Raw genomic sequence first — 18855 nt, forward strand, 5'->3', positions numbered from 1 at the left:
TATTTCCCACCTTTCTATAGTCCAGTTTTAGGGTTAGTGCTGAATTCAGGGCTGTGTTACAAATCTCTGCATTTGCCTATACCTTACTTGGAGAGAAGGACGTTTCTCTGTTCACCTGTGAGAGAGGGGAGCTTTGAGCAGCCTATCTGTCCCTGGAGGAGTGGTTTCATCCCAGAAATTAGTAGTTTATTGGCCATTTTGGGCTAATTTCTATCTCTTTCATTTCCCTGCTATAAATTCCGTATATGCCCGGTTTTGTGTGCTGGGCAGCACTGGTTAGCTGGGGTAAAACTATTCCCGGCTCCACAAAGTCTCCTCTTCAATTTTTCCCTTGGAACTAGACAAACTTTCAACTTAAGCACTCAAGCCATTCATTTCTCAGCCCGGCACTTGCTCAAAACTTATAGCAAGCACTTATAAACCCTAGCACTAGACCCTCCTGTACTGTACAAAAAGACAAGGCTCTCTATTAGACCTTACCAGCCATCCAGTAAAACAGTTCACTGTACCTATCCAGGCATGTCCAAAGGGCAGTTTCAGGTATACTCCCCAGTCTAACTGGTGAATCTGGGCATTTTGAGGCAATGTTACAACTGCTTCATGTACACAGACAACCCTCTCCTCCTACCACCAAACACTAATACATGCGAGAGATGCAATTATGCAGCCAAACTGGAGGCTAAACTCTCACAACCCAAGACTGGATCAGACAGTCAAGAGAAGAAGGGAAATACTTGCATCACACCACCAATCTCACAAAGACCCATTAAACCAGCACTGGCAAAAAACACACATAAATACATGAAAACATACCCGGAGGCTCTAAATAAAAATCTGCAAAACCAACAGAGACCTCCAAAGCAAACTTCCAAGCAACCTCCACCCCCCAACACAAACCATGAAACACATACTTCACAAAACCAGTGTGCCATGCAATCACAGCCCTTAAGGCAAAATAACATACCCAACATACTAGTAATAGGTGACTCTATAGTCAGGCACACTGACGTCCCACTCACTAGGCTGAATGAGGAGAAGGTTACTGTTAGCTCCCTGTTGGGTGCCAGGATCCGCCACATAACACAAGCACTCAGGTCACTATAGAACAAGTACAAATATGACTCTGACATTGCCCAGGTTGGTGTGAATAACCTGAGCAGTACCTCCCTGGACTACATGAAAAGAGACATGGAAGAGCTCTCTGATCACGTAGCCCAGGCCGGTAAGACCCTGACCCTAAGTAGCATCCTGCCCTCACCAAGAATGATACCACGGTATAAAGAAAAAATTCTCGATTTCAACAATTGGCTAAGTTTCTGGTGTCATTCAAAGGGGATCCAGTGTCTGTCCTCCTAGGATGATATGCTCGACAAGCCACGCTGCTTCGCTAGAGACAGCTTGCACCTGTCACCCTTAGACTTTCAAATACTGGCCAAGGCTCTTGCCACCTCCATAGTGCCTTTTTTAGGCAAGGCTATAAGGACAAACCCACCACCATAAATAGCACTAGTAACAAAAAACTAAGGGTAATGCTACTCAATGCCACATGTCTAAACCTCAAAATGCATGCACTCGAGGCACTCCTCAGCATGGAGAAAATTGATATATGTGCAGTAACAGAAACCTGGTTTAAGGCTCCAGAGAGCACCCGAGCACTACCAGGCTACAACTCATACCATACATTTTGGCCACAGAACCCAAACCAAAATACAAAAGGTGGGGGTGTATCCATATTCATCAAGGATACCCACACTTCCAGGTTAGTGGCACAGCATGATGCTTCAAAGATCATCCATGTGCAACTAACAACAGGCAAAACTGCAATTCAAATTGTAGCTTGCTACAGATCACCCACCATGTCCCAGGACTCCCATTCTGCATTTCTGGAAACACTGGGAAATATAAAGGTCCTACCAAACACCCTAATATTGGGCGATTTCAATTACCCAACCATTAACTGGGAGAACTACTCAAGTACTAGCTCCCTTGCCCAACATTTCCTAGAATTTATAAACTCAAATGCCCTGGTTCAACTAGTCAATGCTCCCACCAGAGATGGCAACATATTGGACCTGGTCATCACCAACATGGGCGACCGGTGTTCCACACCAGAGGTCAACCCCTCGCTGGTTAGATCTGACCATAAACAAATCACTTTGGATATCCACATTCTGCCCCCACCCCCGGACAAGAAAACCACCGTGAAAAACTTTTCAAAAGCAAACTTCACATTACTTAAGACCGAGGTGGAAAGTTTCAAAGCCCCCATGCTGAAGGATAACACTGTCCAAGCTGCAAAATCCTTTACTAATGCATTCTACGGGCACCTACAAGAATGGATGGATTGTGCCATCCCAAGCAAAACCAAGACTCACTCCTCCAAGAAAATGAAACTAGTCTGGTGGACTCCTGCTATAAACAAGCTATACAATAGAAGGAGGAAACTAGTACAGAAAAGAGTAAAATCCCAAGAAGGGAAGACATCCCTGACCAGTATCAGCAAGAAACTACGATCCCTCATAAAATCATCCAAGGCGAGCTTTGAAAGAAAAATTGCCAAGGACTCCGAAGATAACCACAAGGCACTCTTTAGCTATGTCAAGAATCTAAGTGGCAATGCTCAGATCTGCTCAGAGTTAGTGCAGAATGGCACAAAATGCACTGAACCGACCGATATCGCCAATATCCTGGCAGACAGGTTCAGCGCAAACTTCACCCCCCTCTCACCCTCAAAAGGGCCCATAACCATACCAGAAGAATGTAGAGTCCCTGAAATCACAGACACTCAAGTTAAAACAGCCCTCTCCAAAGCCAAAAACACAGCATCAATGGGACCGGACGGTGTCCCAGGCTGCATCCTACATGAGCTCAAAGACGAACTAACCCCTCACATAAACACAGTTTAAACTCAGCCTCTTCACAGGCTATGTACCCATAGAGTGGTGCACAGCAATGGTTATTTTGCTCCACAAAGGTGGAGCCACAACAGACCCCAGGAACTATCACCATATAAGCTTGACTTGCTTGGTCTGCAAGGCTATGGAGCGCATCATCATTGAACTCATTAACAGAGACATTTGGAACCTCCAAACACTGGACCCTACCCAGTTCGGCTTTCTTAAGGGCAGATCATGCCTCCTAAACCTGGTGGACTTCTTTGAGACAGTTACCAAGGCTATAGATGAGGGAAAGGTCATACACACAGCCTACCTAGACCTTGCTAAGGCCTTCAACACCATTCCCCATTCTGGTATTATAGACAAGCTCACCAGCCTGAACATAAACCCCTACGTCACAAGATGGGTTGCCAACTGGCTCATGGACAGAACCCACATGGTGAGAGTTGCAGGAGCTTGGTCCGACTCTAAACCGGTTACAAGTGGCATTCCCCAGGGCTCAGTCCTAGGACTCCTCCTGTTCGGCATATACTTCTCAGAGGTACAGGCAAGCACAGGAGGACTATGGCTGACCAAGTTCACAGACAACTGCAAACTAGGGGCTATAATTGACTCTCCGGCTGACACAGATATGCTCCAAAAGGGTCTTACTGAGACGGATACCTGGTGTCAAAATCATGGCCTCAAGCTAAATGCCAAAAAGTGCATAGTCATCCCCTTTGGAAAAAACAAAGTACCCACAAACTACCACATAGGTGGTAGTCCCCTAAATACGGAAGACGTAATAAGTGATCTGGGGACCCAAGTAGACAGTAATCTCACCCTTGATAATCACATTGCCAAACTGGTTAGAAAATCCTTCTATGTGGCCCACCTAATCACAAAAGGGTTCGCATCCAAATCTAAAGAGGTCATTGTGCCCCTCTACTCATCACTCATCAGACCCATCATAGAGTACAACGCCCCATTTGGGATGTACCTTACAAGACACCTGCAACAGCTGGAAAGACCACAGAAGTACCTCACCAAGAGGATCACTGGCCTCAAACAGATGCCCTATGCAGCTCGACTGAAAAAACTACAGCTGTACTTGGTTGTATACTGCCTACTCAGAGGTGATCTCTGCTAGACATACAAGGCCATGTCCAACCCAGAATTGGTGGACATGCTCCACCTAAAGAAAACCTTATCCTCTCAAGCCACATGCTCTAGGGATCTAAACCTCACCACAACAATATTAGATTCCTTTCCCAGAGACTTCCCATGCTTTGGAACAAGATCCCAATCTACATTAGGCAGAACTCCTTGCTAACACTCTTCAAAAGAAACCTTGACGAGTGGATGGGAAACAGAAAGTTTACCCCGGGGATCACTTCAGTGGATTTGCTGGACAGAGGCACAGGGAACTAATCTAAGGGGTCAGCGAAAGCCAACACATTCTGGCTAGGCTTATAAAGGCCTTCGGGCAGATAGCCTAGTACCTGCCTATGAACCTATAAGAACTATGTAATTTTCTAACATATCAGCAGGGGGGAATGATGTATAAAATGGAGTCTTGTTTTGCTTGAAATTTATCCTTGAAGGTGAAATGCCGAGGTACCAGATGTATCTAAATATAAGTGAATGAATTCCAGTCTTGTGCATCTCGTTTTTGTTTTTTGATAGAGGATGCCATTGCTCTGAAACAGCCTCGCCCTCCATGTAAAACAAAGCCCATCCCTGTCCAACTTTAACAGCAACTTGGATTTATGGATGGGTAAAATGAAATTTACCGCTGGGCTCTCCACTGCACTATTAATGGACACTGGCTGCTCCCAAATAACTTAATGAAGGAATTTCTAAATATTTATGGCATGATCTTAGTTACTACCACTAGAGATAATATAAATATACTCCATGAATAGACAAGGTTAATCTAAACACTAAATAAAATAAGTAATTCTAAGCACCAAATGGGAAATTTGGCTAGGTTTAAAATGGCCCACAAGGGCAGCTAGTCTAGTACCTTTGAACCAATTAACTTTTCTGCGTAAATTAGAATACATTTTAACAATTATTACTGATTTAGGGACTTTTCCCATTATTAATTTTGGCTTTGTCCTTTGTTCTTGAGTAAAGAAATAGGCAGCTATGTTACAGTCCTCACTCCTTTGCTTGGATTCATGGATGAAAAACAGGAGGAATAGAACTGGAAGAGAATCATGGTGCAAATGAAATCTGAGAGAGCTCTACACAAACTGTGTATAGAAGATAGTTACAAGATGTGGCTCTGAATGAGTTTGCAACCTCACACACAGAAAAGACTCCCCGAGGATGTCTAAATTGCTTGATGACATCAACAGGAAACAAGTCTAAAGCAAATCATGATTAAAGGAACCACCCAGGATTTCATGAAATCCTGTTATTTTTCAAAGAAAATACAGTATTTTCTGGTAAATTCAGGGCAGTTGAAAAGTATGCTTAGGATTCACAATAAACAAGAAAAACATCTCTTTTAACTGTTTCAACAAAAGCTGTTTTCCAAATGGTTACTGTTTTAATTAGAGTGCTTCTGTTTCAGGCAAGATTTTTGTTTAGTTGCTTGTTTTCCATTTGTATCAAGCAAGCCATCCTTGACAGCAAGGGTTTGCCTTCCTTGATGTTTAACCAAGCAACATGTCAGTGGGTCAACATGCATAATTACAAACTAAGAAATTTCAGCTTTATTTCAGAAGTTTATGAATTCAAGCAATACAGTCCTTGGAAGACAACCTTGATTTCATTTGATCTCTTCACAAGCAGAAAAGACCATGATTAAAAGAATTAAAGACTGTATTTTGTTTTACAGTATCCTTCCTACCATCAGACACATTAGAAATTACAAAATGAGAGACTTTCAGTAGGACTAACATATAGTCTAACTAGATATAAATGTCTGGGCCAGGCTATAGGTTCCTTTGATGATCATTACTGTTGTTCACAATACTTTCTAATATGTGTACCAGTCTTTTGAAATATACAGTGGATATAAAAAGTGTACATACCCCTGTTAAAATGCCAGGCTTTTGTGATACAAAAAAATGAGACCACAATAAATTATTTCAAAACTTTTCCCACCTTTAATGTGACCTATAACCTGTACAATTGAACTGAAAAACAAACAAATCTGTTAGGGGAAAAATATAAAAAATAAAAAATGTACAATAAGCTGATTGCATAAGTGTAGTAGTTTAAGGGTGTGCACTCTTATGCAGCCAGCGTATTGTACGTTTTTTATTTTTTATATTTTTCCTGCTCATTAGATAATTCTGACACAACAAGTAGTCATCCACTTAGACTAATATCCACTGCTAAAATTCTTAAGAAATGGATAAAGTCTCATAATCTGTATGATGCACATAACTCTAAAAATAACAAATCTTTCTGTTATACACACACTGATCATATATTTAAAACTCAAACCAGAATAAAGTCTTTATCTCCAATGATTTAAAATTAAAGCTTACATCATTTACTATCCTTCCTTGTCCTTTATCAGACCATGATTGTCTTATGTTACATATACAAATAGACTTAAAACTAAATACTATTACTCTTACTAGCATTCCTGCCTATATTGCCAAACTAAAAGTCTTTAAACCATGGTTATTATCAGAATTAAACTTCTTCTTAGAGACAAATAATAACTCTGAAATAAACATTATTATGGTTTGGGATGCTCTAAAACCATATATTTATGGTAAAACTATAGTCTAGTATAAGAAAAAACTTAACAAATTGGAATCAGAACTACAAAACCTACAATCTCAATTAACCTCCTTGAGATCAAAGTCATCACAATTAAGCTCAAATAACAAAAAAGAAATAGATACAGTAAACAAGAAATATCTAGATATTTTGGCACAAAAAACAAACTTAGCACTAGAAAATAATGAAATTAAACTGTTATACTCTTACTCCCAAACACATGCACAGTTTGTCATTAAGAGCAAAATTACATTCCAAGGCAAATAATATCTTAAAATTATTACATGAAGGTACTAATAAGACAGTTTCTGATATCGGAAATATATCAGAAGCCTTTATTTATCATTTCACCAAACTTATGACTCTGATAATATAAACAAAAATGTTACACCCCAAGAATTAATCATTTTAAATTTGAATGCCATCCCAGAACATCTTAGTACAACTCTCGAGAAATTAATAACTCTAAATGAAATCAAAAATAAAACCTTAAACCTAACAAAGCTCCTGGCATAGATGGCATCATAGCAGAGATTTATAAGTTTTTTCCAGATTCAATTATGTCTTTACTTCATAAGACCCTGGTTGAAGTACAAACTAAAAGTTCAGTCCCTTCCTCTTGGAGATACTCCTTGATTACCCCTATTCTTAAATCCAACAAAGATTTGCAGCTATGTAAATTGTATACACCAATTTCCTTATTAAATAGTGACTATGAAATCTGTATGTCTATATTTGTGGACAAAATAAAGGTTCCACTTTCACATTTAGTTCACAATGACCAAACATTAACAGGCACATTCACAATAATATCAAAATAATATTAACGTTAATAGAATTCTTAAACAAAGAAAATGAAGAAGCCTTTTTGGTGAGTCTAGACATAGAAAAAGCATTTGACTCTGCAAACTGGCATTTTTTTGTTTGAAACACTAGAAGCATTCTTGTTTCCAATATCTTTCATCTCCATGATAAAGGCTATTTATAAAGATAATTTGACATACGTGAAATTAGGCCCCTTCATTTCAAAGTAAATCCCCATAACCAAAGGTACCAAACAAGGTTGTCCTTCATCCCCAATATTATTTGGCCTTGTCATAGCAATATTAGCATTATCAATAAGAAATAATCAAGAAATCAAAGGCATTAATATTTATAATCAATACAATTCTAAAATAGCACTATTTGCGGATGATATTCTACTTGCCTTAAGTAAGCCAAATCAAGAATTATTAGAACTAGACACAATAATAAATAACTTTCAAAAAATGACAGGCCTCCACTTTAATAAGGAAAAACCTAAACATATTATTCTTAATGACAAAGGGAAATCTCAGCTAGTTAATCAAAGCATTATTGGAGAACAAGTTAATACACAAAACTACTTAGGGGAAACCTTATGCAAAAACTTGGAAAAAAAAAACAAGAGAAACAAATTCTAAAAGTATAACATCTCAGGTAAACACATACATAAGTAGCTGGAACAATATGTTTTTTTTCATTCGAGGACAGGCTGCAATTGTTAAAAATGACTGTCCTTCCAAAAAATGTATATATTGTTCTGGCTCTAGACACCCATCCTGGGAATAATTATATTAAACTCATAAATAAAACTTTATTAAACTACCTATGGTACCCAAACAAAAATAGGATTGTGTATACACATCATATTAGATCTTGGGATGGTGGTGGTTTAAGATTCCCTGACTTGGAAACATATATCAAAGCATCATTACTTAAAAGCACATTAAATTGGATTGACTCAAATTGCAACTCAAATTGGAAAGATCTCCATATAGCTATAATACAGAATGAAATTTCACTGAAATGTAAAATTCCTTCCAAACATCCCTCCAATAAGTTCTGGTTTCTTCTTAGTTACACTGTTCAATATAATGTGACAAAACCCAAGAAACTAAACTATCTAAATAACATTATGAACAACTTTAGAAAAATAATACACTCAAATGCAGATTTCAAATCCCGATTTAACCTAACAATCCCCTTTAAAATCACAAAAAACTTCCCAGATAAACTTCACATTAACATCTTTAATGAATAGGAGACTAAAATGTTATTTGTTGGAAACAATGTATTAAAGATTTGGAAACTTTACAATTTCAGCAAATTATGAAAGACTGTAACTTATCATCACAAGATTGGTTATTACTACAAAGTGTAATTGCTTATTCTCAATACTTATACAGAATTATTCAGAGCTCTTCATATTTAGATCAACCTCCCTTAATCACTCTCATATCTGAAACATTATTTAATGATCAACAGTTTGGCAATTTAGTATCCAAATTGCACACCATTTTGTTAAGTTACAGGTCTATTTTAACAACTAAGCAATGGAACACAATGACCAAAGGCCTACCACACAGGCTCTCCCAGACAGAAAAACTTCAAATTATATCTTCAGTAAAATTCACTTCTTGGGGTCAATATTGGAGTGTATTTACTTGGAAGTATTTACACAGAACATTTTTAACTCCTGACAAAATTGCTGGAGAAGCCTAACATCATGCAATGCAGAGTGGTTCCATATTTTTTATGATTGCTCTAAACTAAGGAATTTTTGGAGAGATAGTGATGATTTTCTTTCAGCTTTAATTTCAGATAACTTCGCATTAACTAAAACTTTAATTTTTCTTAATGCTGATGAAACATTTTCTTTAAATACATCAGATTCATACTTACTCTGAACAATATTAGCAGTAGCCAGGAAATGTATTACAAGGAAATGGACCTCTACCACTTGTCTGAGTCCTGGTGAATTTCTCTCCTTACTAGAGGAAACCATAAATAAGGAAATCATAACTAAAGAACTTAGGCTATATCCAATGAGTTTTACTAACAATCCATGGACAAAGGTTTCAATCCTAATTGAGACTTTCCAAACTGATTTTTTAACCCTGTTTAATCATTATTTGTTTACTTCACTGAAAGTTTTTTTCTTAAATTATTTGTACTACTCAAACATTTTCCAGGCCTATGTAAATAATGTAAATAGCTGATTTAGTTTCATTGGTGTTAAAAGTTGTTTGTTCAGTATAATCAATGTATTAGACAGTGTTTATTCTCTTATTTTATCCTTAAAATATTGGAAAAAATATTGGAACTGAGTCATTTTTTGGGGAATTTGGTTTCCAAAGCACAAACAGTGCTTGCAACATTGCAGAACAATGGGTTGGGTGCCAACAGTTGCAGTTTGGAATCCAGTGGAGTTGGCTTTGGTTCAAGGCAACATCAGATGAGTGGACATTATTGTGTTAATTATGAACAGGCAGTAGCTTCTTCTTCTTTTTCAGATAATGCCCATTTAGATGTGGACAACATCACAGGGGTGAGCATAAATCTGTTTATTAATTTTACAACAGTGCCAGTAAATGTTCCTGTCTTCAATGAATCTTTAAAAGAATGCAGGCTCAAAGTCTTTGAGCTAGAGAGCAATAAGTTCAAAACTTTGGAGCTAGAAGTATTTTACTTGGGTTAAGGTGCTTTAAGTTTCCCAAATGGAACACAGTACAATATTGAGTTCTATTTGAAACTGGTTAATTTAACAACACTGGCACTGAGATGATGAAATTGCTTGTTATTAATTATAAAGATCAGCTGAAGTTACGTAAAGATTATATTAAAAGGTTAGATAAGTCTATTTATCAAAATAGACATTTTTTAGAAAGTTTGACAGAGTTCTACAATAGTATCGGGGCCATATTAAATAGATAATGTGCAATAGTGGTCGAAAGGAAATGTAAGAAATTAAACAGCGATTCTACTGTCTATGCAACTGGTCGAGCATATCTGTTAAACATCACCAATGACAATGGCATGGACAATATTTTAGAGACCAATCAACAGGTGATTAATACAGGTGATAATAATGACATACGGGGAAACTGGACATAGTGCACTTATCAGTAAAAAGTACTGTAGTGAATGAGCGTGGAAATAATGGTGACATTGATTCTTCACTATAGCATGTAGTTATGCTGATGCAGTTTGATCATCTTCTCCTTTTTGGAACCCTGTGGTAGTGAATCACAGAATAAATCAAGGGGCACAGAGAGGCAAACAGAAAGGAAAGGGGAGAGTTAGGGGAAAATGAACCCCAGTGCAAATGTGAATAACAATGATTTTTTAGTGTGGAATTTCAGTGATTTTTTTATTAGTGAAACACATTTAATTGTATTAAAGAAAGGACTGTCATTTGTTCCATCATGTAGAACAAATCTAGTTAATACTTTAAAAGGTGGGAGGTTGGCATAATGGTTAAGGTGTTTACCTTACAAACACAAGGTGCAGGGATTGATTCTCACATAGGGTAATTAGCTAGGCTTAAAATGGCCCACAAGGGCAGTCAGCCTACTACTAATCTATGTACATAAATTAAATTTAGAGTATATTTTATACAATATAATTATTGAGAAGGATAGTTTTCAAGTGCGTAAAAGAAGCACTTTTAATCGAACATTGCATTACACACTTCAAGTTTTTCTTGAAGCACGTGGAAAGGAAACTGGACGTTTGTTATCTTCACCCTTACTTTTAAGGTATTACAATATGACCAATGATGAAAGACAGGCATTATTAAAAATTATGATATTTATGTATTATGAAAACTGACTAGGGTAATGGGATGGTGTTGATGAACATTAGTGATTATAATAATGCCATCACAAACACTCTAATGTTGATTTATATGAAACAGTTTCTTTAATGAGATTAATGGTAATTTCAGGAAAGTGGATAATGTTCTGTTACATTTACTACATAAGTAAGAAGATACAAAATTGTTTTATTGTTTTTTTTTTGAAAGTTCAATTCTCTAAGTTAGGCAGATTTTTTTGGAATCCCTAAAATGTACACATTTTGTGGGGAAGAAGATTTTCTGTCTTTCAGACCCATCATTTCTAACAGTGGTACAAAAACTGAATTTCTATTAATATTTCTTGATTCAATCATTAATCTAGTTATACTGAAGTCAAATTACTATCTTCAAGATTTGTGGGCGTTATTCGAAGCTTTGAGACAGTATTGTTTTTATGCCAAAGAGAATTATTTGTTTATACTTGATGTTACTGCACTTAGTGCATCTATTCCAAAGGAGGAAGGAGTTGATTATTTTAGGAATTGTATGCTATGCTTAGAACAGTCAACTCAGGTAACACTTTTGTAAACACTTTATGCACTTTAATTGAAGTTGCATTTAAAAGTTATGGTAGTCTTTGCTATTGTTTAGCTACTGGGGTTGGTCGAATTCCATTGAGCATTTCTTCCAAAAGTATCCTCCCTACTTTCTCATGAAAGATGCTTCAGATTTCAGTTTGGGCACCCATCTAGATTCAGCCAAGACATGCTTACCCTTCCCCCTTTTCTGAATTTCATACAAATCAATTTCCTCCTCATTTCAATCAATAAAAACTATATAGAAACATTTCTGGTAGCCACTTAGTGACTTCCAGCATTGTCATAGGATCACAAAGTAGCTCATGTGCAAGCTCTTAGCTGCATACATGCTACTTGCTTGCTACTGGTATTTGCAAATCATTAGATGCAGTTGCATAAAACGCTCTCTTACCCCTGACCTTGTCATTGGTGTGAGTGTTTTTTTTAACTAGTTACTATGCAAGTTTCTCCCTAGTTAATTGATAATTATCTTTGGGCCACATCATGAATGTCAGCATCTCTGAGTTAGCCTTTGTGCCATTGCTAAAAGGGTGTTTCTGAATACCAGTGTCAGTGTGAACATCTGCTAAGCAAACTTAATTTAATTAGTAAGCCAATAACTTGTTTAATGCAATAAATGTTTAAACAATTTGGAAAAATTCAGGACTTTTCCATCAAATTCAAGAATATAAGCATACAGATTGTGGCATCAGTGTTTTACTCAGGTCACTATACTAATGCTTTGAAAGTATAATGTGCATAAGGTGCATTTGGCTGGGCTTACCGGAGCTTCCAATAGTAGCAAACATTTGACCACTCTGGACTTTAAAATTCATGTTCTGGATAGCAGCAACATGTGAGTCTGGAGATGAACTCCACTCCCACGGCATTTTAAATTCGGCCAGTTTTTCATACCATGGAATCTGAGCTGCAATATCTACCTGTTTTTAGGGATACAAATGAAAACAAATGAATATAAATGCAAAGTATGAAATAATTATTAACTTAGCAGTTGTTTTTCAATTGAAAAATCCTAAGACAGATCCTCATTATTTTGAAAATGTAGCATTGTGCCCCATATGAAAGCCATATTCTGTGATCAATTAATGGAGCAGGCAGAAGGCATTATCAATAAAACAAGGGTCAGGAGAAAGATGTGAACACTCTGCCCTAGTCACAACATAGTCCTCACAAGTTCTTTAATGTACGAAAACTAAGCTGCACCATCCTAGAATTCCTGCTAGGTATGTAATCAATAGCAAGGTTGCAACACAATGGAGGAAAGGGAAATAACTTGTATGTTGGTAAAAAAGCTGTGTGTCAAAGTTAGAAAACGAAATCGCATCTTCAAAGCACAGTACTACAGACATACTTCTCAACCTCTTAAATCAAAACTTATGGACAAAGCCAAAAACTGGACATGTGGGGGAAGGCCCCAAATCAGGGGCAGATTTTTAATATAACTTGTATAATCTTAGTTGTCAGGATAATAGTTTTTACATTAGCATGCAATTTCTGAGGGATATGAAGACTGAAACTGAAATGCCTGTCATTATTTAATTACTTCAATCCTCAATAGTTTATCAGAAAACCATGCATTATATGAGAAACAGACTGAAATATGAAGCAAAAATCTGGGCTTTCTGAGAAATTCTGGGCAGTTAAGAGGTATGTCTACAAAATATGTGATTAGAGGACCTATGTTTTGGCAAACTGTCCATCTCCCAAGTAGAAATTATTCTTTTGAGTTTTATTATGGTCTCTGGAACATCTGATATTACAAACATTAATTAAACTTAGATTAGAGAACAGCAACTTGTACTTTGCAGTGTAGAGCACCATGGGAAATGGATAAAATAATTAGACTAGTTCATCTTTAAGTAACATTAATACAATAGATTTTTAGTACAGTTAGAGAAATTCACTGCAACATCTGCTTACAACTTTATGGAATCATCAATGAATTTAGAATTTAAACACAGAATAATTGCCTCAGCCAAAAGAAATGCTCATAGAGCTTTTACCTGATAATTGAGGTTTCTGACCTCAAGCACATTTGGCTTGCCTGTGTATGTAAAATACAGACTGTTGTCCTCTTCAATGGAAAATATGCGGTCTTCTTGTATGCTGTCATCCTGTAGATATTAATATTAACATTATTCCAAAAGGCATTAAATAAACATAGTTAAGTCACACTGCAGGTGTTGCTGGTTGACTTATGTACAGGAATTAATTACCTTTTTTGACATATCACATTTTATATGAAGCTGTGTTAGATACAATAAAAAGAGGCTGTACCTTTGAGTGTTTTTATAATAATATGATATGCACTGAGAGATTTGAGGTAGCTGGAGACAATACAATGCAATGAACACAACAGTTAAACAAAAGCCACTTAGAAATGATGCAGTTTGCTGTTGCACAGCTAACTTTCTTAAGAAGAAGAATTCAAGCTCTTCAGTTATTCCCATAGTATCCCCTTGTTTTAGTAACAGATGTTTTTGGTTCTTTTATGTTGGTAGCCACCTCTAACCTCAGAACCAATGCAGCTTTGATTGCTCTGTTCGTCCAAGGGCCACTGCATTGTCAAGGACATACCCAGGTTGAGTGTCTTCACTGGATGGATCTTTTCTGAAAAGCTTATCAGATTATTTGGCTATCAGGCTATGAATGTCACCCCCCCCCCCCACACACACACACACACACACACCCTGGGAGTGTAGCAGAGATGCAGGTGACATCATACTGTAGTCAGCTGCTTTTTTTTACTAGAAAAAAGAGACCACTTGACCAGTAATACAAACTGCACACAGCAAAAATAGTCTTAAAGGTATTTAATTCACGCACAAACACATACTCTCTAGCACCTCGGCAAACACAGCCTTCTTGGAGTCTTGACTCTACTGGTCAAGTGGTTTCTTTTTTCTTCATCACTCTTTTAGGGATTTATACATTGCTTTTTTTACCAGCCCTACTTGTCTTCTAACATGCTAGGTTACATCATGTGGCAGTGGCATTGTGAGAAAGATACACCCACCTACATGATGATGTCTCTCTCATTTGCCCACCCACCTAACAATGCAGTCACCCCCTCAATAGTGGAGCTTGTGCATTGGGCACACCCCTGCATGCCACCTCCCCTTATGCTAGAAGTGACAAGCAAGGGATTGCCTTATCATTTTTCATTCCTTGTCACTTGGTCCTCCAGTGTCAGGGCTGCTAATCAAACCTGGGTTGTGTGTGTCGCAGTCAGGGTTTCGTCTTTCTCTGTCATGGATGTGATTTAATATTTTTTGTCTTGACAGAGTTGCAAATGAAGCCTCCAAAATACATACAATCCTTCACTTTACATCTAGATGTAACTTCTCTCATGCATAGGGCTCAGTAGGTACTGCTGGTCTGGATCCACTATGATAAGAGTACGAAAACTCCAAAGATGCCCACATTTCTGTAACTTTCTGGAAGGCCCACAGAACTCTGACATGATGCAAAGCCCTGTGTTTATGGTGCCATTTGATCTGTTATAATAGTAGGGCTTCACATGACTCTTTCTGTCTGCATAGCTTTGAAGAGGTCACAATGGGACTTTCTGCATTCAGAAATATATAGTGGAACTCTAACAAGAAAAGTAAATATTTGTTTTAAACATCTACTAGGGCTAGCACTGGGCAACTTTAAGTAATTAAATATGTTAGGCAATGGAGCCAGAGAACTTGAAGGAAATTAGGCCATGCAATTCTATCAGACTGTAACATTTAGTACCCCCTTGCTGTTATGTATATCAAGACTTTTCAAATCTGTTTCTATAACCAAGGTCACCAGGGCTCTCCTCCACATATGTTACTGACTCATTTTACATTCTGTGGTTTATACATTTCCATTTCCAAAGAATAATTCTGAGCACTGAATTAGTTCCTTTTGTTAATGAGGGGTGGCCATTAGGGCTACTAGCTATAAAAAAGCATCAAATAATTGTAGCTTACACAACAGTGCAGTGATTTTGATTTTGCCATCGGCGACTGGTGTTTGATTAGCATGTTCATCATCAGATGTCATGCCTGGGGGGGGGGGGGTAGTTGGGGAGTATGTAGTAGGTGATGAATAGATTTCTCCTTTCAGAGTAAGGGTGTGAGACTAATTAAAGCAGTATTGCATTATGTTGGAAGCTTGGAGACTGAACTGTTGTAGCCCTATGTACTTGTTGATTACCCTCTGTGCCCCCTTAAGCTGGTGAGCTTAACAGCTTGCTTGGATGCATTGTGTGCAGTGGACCATTCTTGGTAAGGTTAAAGGATCATCATCCAATTGCTGTGACGCAGTAATAACACCCACATCTCACCAATGCATGTCGATAGGAGCAACTGGCTCAGTGTTGCTGGCAGTAGTGATGGCAACAAGGATGGGTCACTGTGGTGAGGAATAGGGATACCCATTACTGGGAAAAAAGCGTATGATAGAAAAATACATTAACATATTTACACAAAAACATCAGGTAACTGATTCTGAAAAAAGACTCAGGGCTCCAAACACTATCTTTATCATTCCTTTGTCTGCATTATAATATTATAATATTTAATGACATATCTTTGTATTCTTTAACACAACCTCTTGCATTATGTACCATACAAATATAACAGTATCCACAGACCTATGTTGAGTGAAGTATTAATGGTATACCTGGACTGATGAATCATGACAACTCTGCATGCGGCTGTTTTGACCAAAGCAATGCAGACACTGACTCAAAACTATTACTTGACATTCTGAAAGCTTCATAAAATTTGAGTCATTTCAAGCATAGCTACAGAGGCACAAAATCACAACATTTATTTTCATGTTTCTGCAGTACATCATCCTCAGAGTGTTCTTTGAGCAGTTGCCTAAGTAGAATTTCTTAAGGCAATATAGGATGTCTCTGCCTTATGCCTGTACTGAAATAGGAAATGTTGGATGACAAATTAACCTTTTCAAGTCAATGTATTTCAAACTGTCTTTTGATTATTATGATGATGATGCTTTCTTATGTAGCCTAACACTTTTTTTCTACATCCTTTCACTTATACTGTTCCATTCTATTTTTCTTTCTGTTAATTTATTTATTTGTTTATTTATCTTTGTTGATTGGGAAAAGTCCGACTAGGCAAAATCCATTTTCAGCCAGGGTACTTCTGAACTAAGAACAGACAATTAATCTACTGATATAAATTTCAGTGCTAGGTTATGTCAGTCAGATCTTAATTAAAACCTGTAGTCATAGCCCTGGGTATGAACTTTATTTTCTTAGACTCCTGTTACCTGGTAGATACCTTGCTCCTTCTCTGCATAAATCCACCAATCTTACCTGCTGTTTCTACTGCATGATAGCGTGAGATGCAAAATGGTTACCACAAAAGTGTATTTGTAAAGCATTCAAATTTGACTAATGCTTATATTTTCATAAATAAGGCTACCAAAAGTATAATAAAGATTTAACTCATAAGCCCCAACACATTAAACAGAAAAGATCAAAAGACTATAATAAACTGCCCTTCTATTTCTTCACAAAAGCTGTAGCAATACAATTCAATAAACATATTTCAGTTCATTTCCAGAAGAAACAAGGTGGACAAAGTTTACATTTCCTAAATATTATTTTATTCATTTGTTAAAGGTGTATCTCTATGTGTACCACTGATAGAAGTACCACCCGAGTTTAAAATTCATTACTTTAATATCTTCCGTATTAATTCCAAGCAGAAGAAGAAAACATGAAAACCAAAGAATGAGAGTGGCGTCATTATTTCTCTTATTTACAAACAAACTTTCTTTTGGCAAACTTAACAAGGTTTGGTTGAACTAATGAACCATATTATTAATCTTGGAATGTTAAGAGGGAGTGAGAGTACTGATGTTACGAAATGGCACACTCTGCATCATTAATTTTGTGGTAAACATGATATGCTTCTCTGTTAGGATTTTACTGGTGACCATAACATGAATAAATAAAACTCTGATATGGCTAATGTTATGACAGCAGTTGCCCTCAGGTTTTAGCTATCACATAGTATGTGATTTGACCACTCATTATGCCATTTGGCTTATTTTATAATATGCTTTATCTACTTCATAAAAAAATTAAAAAAGGTGTCACACCATGGGAAGTGGATGAAAGGTAATACAATCCTTTCTTTTAACCTGAGACATCAGCTCAGATAATGCTGCAAGTCTAATTAGGTCTGTTCAGTGTAGGAAAAAGCATTTACCCTGGATAATATTATTTTTTATCCATTGGAGTCAAGTCTTCTGATTTATGGAACTATTTTCTGGCATTGTACACTTCATACAATACTTCCTGCAAAAATGTGTTCTGTGAGTTGTACAATTTATGTAATACTTCCCATACAAGACATGTTCTCTGATTTGTACACTTTGTATAAAATGTTCTGCACTATACATGTTCTGTGAATTGTGCACTTTGTGTAAGACTTCCTGTACAAAACGTGTTCTGTGATTTGAACAATTTGAATTACACTTCCCAAGCAAAACTTGTTTTATAGTTGGTACAGTTTGTGTAACACTTCCCATGTAAATATGTTCTGTGATTTGTATACTTCATGGAAAGAAAAGGTTCATCATTGCTCACATAATGAGCTTGACATTTTCATAGTCTTCAGCATTCTGCATATCCATGCAATAATTCAATCAACTATCAACTGTTTTTATTACCAGTCACATCTGTGCCAGTCTAGCAGAATGTTCAAATATGCTTTAGTATCATTGGCTGAGGTCTACTCATTTTGAAAATATTATGTCTTTGGAATAACTTCTATATAAGGACCAATAGTGTCTGGTAACTTCAGAACAGTGTTGTGGGTTGCAGGAAGAAAATCCATTGGTGGGGTTATCAGTAATGGGGTAGGACCATATTATGGCTGGTTGCAATAACACTATGATGAAAGAAAAGCTAGGGATAGTCATGTTTATCCACATGCTGCCTCAGTACTCATTTCAGTATACCTACTTTCTTTGTTAACTCTATGTCTCATATGTTCAGTTGTGGTACAATAAATAGTCATGG

General features: G+C 37.0%; 1 protein-coding gene across 2 annotated transcripts in view; it reads right to left on the reverse strand.

Annotated features, from left to right (window-relative positions):
- ABCG8 (ATP binding cassette subfamily G member 8) overlaps positions 1-18855 on the reverse strand; it is a 645419-nt gene that overhangs the window by 509176 nt on the left and 117388 nt on the right. For both annotated transcript variants that reach the window (XM_044060063.1, XM_044060055.1), the window contains exons 2-3: positions 13823-13933; positions 12583-12739 (exon numbers count right to left, since the gene is read on the reverse strand). In XM_044060063.1, the coding sequence (XP_043915998.1) occupies positions 12583-12739; positions 13823-13933 (268 nt within the window). The remainder of the gene's footprint in view (positions 1-12582; positions 12740-13822; positions 13934-18855) is intronic.

Source organism: Protopterus annectens, chromosome 1.part0 (assembly GCF_019279795.1).
Source record: "Protopterus annectens isolate FY-2018-M chromosome 1.part0, PAN1.0, whole genome shotgun sequence".
NCBI lineage: Eukaryota > Metazoa > Chordata > Ceratodontiformes > Protopteridae > Protopterus > Protopterus annectens.